The following is a 5,079-nucleotide window of genomic DNA, read 5'->3' as shown; positions in this document are numbered from 1 at the left end:
TGTAAAATAATAGTTCATGGGTCAAAATAAAGCTCATAGTAAAAGGAACACGAATACGAATAGTTTAGTTGCTTAACAATTATACAATAGGAATTACACTTATCATATTGGTCCATAAATAGTTCTCAAAGTTACCATTCATAAATCTACACGAGGTATAACAGTAAGAATTAAAAATACAGATTTTATTACACATCACTAATTAGATAAAAGTCAGTATTATTAACATTTTTGCTCATTCACTAAGTTCGTTCATTTAGGTTCACATGTAGTTCAATACTAATCCTTTTATTTTAATATCACTTCTTTTCAATTCAATGAATATTTCAATGGTTGACTAGTTGAATCAGGTGATGGATTTTCTTTATCATTGAATACTTCTAATTTTGGTGTTGTTACTGTTGTTGTTGTTGACGGCAAATCGTTTATGAAATGCTTAAAATAACACTTATCACCATATGAGCAGTTACCAGTGGTTGAATAGTTTCGACATATTTGACTACGAAATTTTGGATGTGATTTAGGATCTCGCAGTTCCTCTATACCATGTGCAAAATGGCATTTTACTCCAACTGGACAATAACCACCATGTTCTTGAAAATATTTGCATACTTGTGTCTTGTAGCGTATGTTGAATAATGAATCGTTCTTATGTTTTGAACCATTTGATGAAACCTAGACCAGTAAAAAGGAAATTATAGTTTTGATTTCTGGTCTCAATGTGGTAAGTTGTCTACAAATCTACAGAAATAATCAAATCGATCGGAAAACAAATTCATATTGGCTTATCTAAATGAAAAGTTGTTATAATGCGAAATATAGGGTATTGCGATAGGACTACGCGAAATTCTACCGATTGACCAAATTCAGATATCCTAGTTCGACCCCAATACTGTTCCCCAACTCCAATAAATCAGAACACAGCCGTTAAATGAGAATTGTTTATGGGGTCAGCAGCAGAACAAAAATGGTTTACAGACAAGGCATATTTATACAGTTACGATGACTATTATCAGTAACCAATGGAAAGGAAGGACACGTAAAGGTTATAATTAGGACGACTCAAAATTGACCAATAGGGAAACGACACATGAAAGTCATAGTTAGGACACTGTAAATAATGGCCAATAGGAGATAACATGCGAATTATGTGAAGAGTCTGAAAACATACCATTTTACATTCGAGATAATTTTTGGGATATTCTTGTGAATATCCTAACACCTCCCCTTGGAAAAAATTAATAGCGACGCAATCGTGGGTTTACCTGAAAGTTCTTTGGTTTTCTGCGTTTGCGTGCCGACCTCCTTCGAGGTAACGACCGAGAACTTGAAGAATGTTCTGCTTGATTAGATGACTGAGTTGCCTCCGTTGTAGGTATTGGCGGAAGTTGGAAAGTATCCAGTAGTAAATCGAGTGGGACGCATTTCGTAACTTCAACTTTTTCCTTGGATTCTCTTGGCCTTAGTTGATTATGGTGCCTGGTCCAGATTTCTTTGTTTACTCTGACCTCATACATGACCTTCCCCTGTCTCTTTGCGACTTCACCCTCTATCCATCTATCATACCCATGTCTATAGTCCCGCACATACACTTTTGCGCCAACTTCGTAAGGAATTCGGGTATTCTTCATGTGAGGACTCTGCTGGGCTACTCGCCTGGGTGTCATTGCACTATGAATTGTTCGTAGCTTTCGTCCAGGCTGGAGGAGTTCGATGAATCGATTTTGGAGGTCTGTAGCATGCTGTTGTGTAGTAGCAGGAGTTTGTACTTGATTACAGATAGTGCTGATAGGAAGATTGGCAAGACCAAGTTCTTCGAACCAATCTAAACCCAGAAGGTTGAGAGGAGATTTGGTGATGTAGCACGTTCCGTTGAAGGTTGTATCTCTGAACGAAATACAGCAATTAAGTTCACCATGAAGGCGGAGATGACCACCACATGCACTAACGGCTGTCTGCGAAGATGGTTTGATGGGAGGTTGACCCAAGGTTCGCCAAGTTTCTTTCGACAGAATAGTAATATCTGATGCAGTGTCCAACTGCAATCGAACTGGCTGACCATTGATTGAGAGGGTTAGAAATTTGCGTCGCGTGGCGGCATGGGTGTGGAAGACTGCTGCTAAACTTCCTGATGAGGGAACCGGCTTTTTAGGATAACGATGCTGCGTCTGTGCATTTCGACAACTATTGGGTCGATGGGATTGACAAAAACCGCTTTTGTGACCAACTTTATGACAGCGATCGCACAGCTGCTGTTTGAATGGACAAAATTTCACATAATGCCAGGCTCCACAGTGCCAACATGGAGAGGGGGGCTTCTTGTGAACCGGTCTGGAGTGACTAGAGAAAGAAGGAGCACTGGCTTTCGTAGGACCACAGGTTGTTGATCTCGGAGATTTGTTCTGACGTTGAATAGCGTGAACTTCGCAACCACCCTGGCCCCCAGATTGGACCAAAGTGGTGTCACGTTGCAGGTTGACAATGCGTTGATACTCATCGGCGATTGCATTAAGTGTCAGCGTAGGGTCTTGTTCAAGGCGGTTCAGCAATCGAGTTCTGATGCCGGAGAATTTGGGTGACTGAAGACTACATATGAATACGAGGGATTTGAATTGGTCGTCGGTAAGGGATTTGAGCGTGAACCGTTCACACTCACGGTTGACAATGCCAACATGGGTTAAGAAGTCATCGAACTCGTTCATGACCAGTTTTAAACAGCGATAACGCGTATTGAAAAGTGAATGATGGTCACCAAAAAGTTGACTGAGAGTTTGAACAGTGGCATCGAAGGAACGGTCTCGTGGGTTCTGCGGTAGGATGAAGTTGCAATACTTATCAAGCTCTGATGGACCAAGTTTTCGAAGGAGAAGACGAACCTTCCATGAATCATCTCTGTCAGCAAGGTCGACTTTAAAAAGATCTTCATAACGTCTGAACCAGTTATCAAATGTAATATTGGCATCAGGATCATAAAGAAACTCTGAAATACCACTGGTAATACTGTCGACTAATTGAGGGATTGTTGGTGTACATGAGACTCGAGAAGAGATATGCGTCTGAGTAAGCATCTCCATCAGCTTCAGCTGTTGCTTGAACAATTCTTCTAATTTAACTGGATCCATAGCTAGTCAGCAACTTGTTTGCAAAATCTCCGTCGCCAAATTGTTATAACGCGAAATATAGAGTATTGCGATAGGACTACACGAAATTCTACCGATTGACCGAATTCAGATATCCTAGTTCGACCCCAATACTGTTCCCCAACTCCAATAAATCAGAACACAGCCGTTAAATGAGAATTGTTTATGGGGTCAGCAGCAGAACAAAAATGGTTTACAGACAAGGCATATTTATACAGTTAAGATGACTACTAACAGTAACCAATGGAAAGGAAGGACACGTAAAGGTTATAATTAGAACGACTCAAAATTGACCAATAGGGAAACGACACATGAAAGTCATAGTTAGGACACTGTAAATAATGGCCAATAGGAAATAACATGCGAATTATGTGAAGAGTCTGAAAACATGCCATTTTACATTCGAGATAATTTTTGGGATATTCTTGTGAATATCCTAACACCTCCTCTTGGAAAAAATTAATAGCGACGCAATTGTGGGTTTACCTGACAGTTCTTTGGTTTTCTTCGTTTGCGCTTTGACCTCCTTCGAGGTAACGACCAAGAACCTGAAGAATGTTCTGCTTGCTTAGACGACTCAGTTGCCTCCGTTGTAGGCATCGGCGGAAGTTGAAAAGTATCTAGCAGTAAGTCGAGGGGAACTCGGTTAATAATTCTAACTTTTTCTTTGGCATCTCTTGGCCGTAGTTGATTATGATGCCTGGTCCAGATTTCTTGGTTTACTCTGACCTCATACATGACCTTCCCCTGTCTCTTTGCGACTTCACCCTCTATCCATCTATCATACCCATGTCTATAGTCCCGAACATACACTTTCGCACCAACTTTGTAGGGAATTCTAGTGTTCTGCATTCGAGGATTCTGACGGGTTACTCGCCTGGGTGCCATCGCACTATTTTTTTGTTCGTAGCTTCCAACCAGGCTGGAGGAGTTCGATGAATCGATTTTGGAGGTCTGCAGCATGCTGTTGTGTAGTAGAAGGAGTTTGTACTAGATTACAGATAGTGCTGATAGGAAGATTGGCAAGACCAAGTTCTTCGAACCAATCTAAACCCAGAAGGTTGAGAGGAGATTTGGTGATGTAGCACGTTCCGTTGAAGGTTGTATCTCTGAACGAAATACAGCAATTAAGTTCACCATGAAGGCGGAGATGACCACCACATGCACTAACGGCTGTCTGCGAAGATGGTTTGATGGGAGGTTGACCCAAGGTTCGCCAAGTATCTTTCGACAGAATAGTGATATCTGATGCAGTGTCCAACTGCAATCGAACTGGCTGACCATTGATTGAGAGGGTAAGAAATTTGCGTCGCGTGGCGGCATGGGTGTGGAAGACTGCTGCTAAACTTCCTGATGAGGGAACCGGCTTTTTAGGATAACGATGCTGCGTCTGTGCATTTCGACAACTATTGGGTCGATGGGATTGACAAAAACCGCTTTTGTGACCAACTTTATGACAGCGATCGCACAGCTGCTGTTTGAATGGACAAAATTTCACATAATGCCAGGCTCCACAGTGCCAACATGGAGAGGGGGGCTTCTTGTGAACCGGTCTGGAGTGACTAGAGAAAGAAGGAGCACTGGCTTTCGTAGGACCACAGGTTGTTGATCTCGGAGATTTGTTCTGACGTTGAATAGCGTGAACTTCGCAACCACCCTGGCCCCCAGATTGGACCAAAGTGGTGTCACGTTGCAAGTTGACAATGCGTTGATACTCGTCGGCGATTGCATTAAGTGTCGGCGTAGGGTCTTGTTCAAGGCGGTTCAGCAATCGAGTTCTGATGCCGGAGAATTTGGGTGACTGAAGACTACATATGAATACGAGGGATTTGAATTGGTCGTCGGTAAGGGATTTGAGCGTGAACCGTTCACACTCACGGTTGACAATGCCAACATGGGTTAAGAAGTCATCGAACTCGTTCATGACCAGTTTAAACAG

General features: G+C 42.1%; 1 protein-coding gene across 2 annotated transcripts in view; it reads right to left on the bottom strand.

Annotated features, from left to right (window-relative positions):
- Positions 1–309: 309 nt before the first annotated feature.
- The window catches only part of Smp_165400.1 (putative propionyl-CoA carboxylase alpha subunit), a gene marked incomplete at both ends in the record, with an annotated part of 33,920 nt that continues 29,150 nt past the window's right edge, over positions 310–5,079 (bottom strand). For both annotated transcript variants that reach the window (XM_018793286.1, XM_018793285.1), the window contains 1 exon segment: positions 310–675. In XM_018793286.1, the coding sequence (XP_018647814.1) occupies positions 310–675 (366 nt within the window).

This window comes from Schistosoma mansoni, chromosome 1, assembly GCF_000237925.1.
Source record: "Schistosoma mansoni strain Puerto Rico chromosome 1, complete genome".
NCBI lineage: Eukaryota > Metazoa > Platyhelminthes > Trematoda > Strigeidida > Schistosomatidae > Schistosoma > Schistosoma mansoni.
This window is presented reverse-complemented; position numbering and strand designations above follow the sequence as displayed.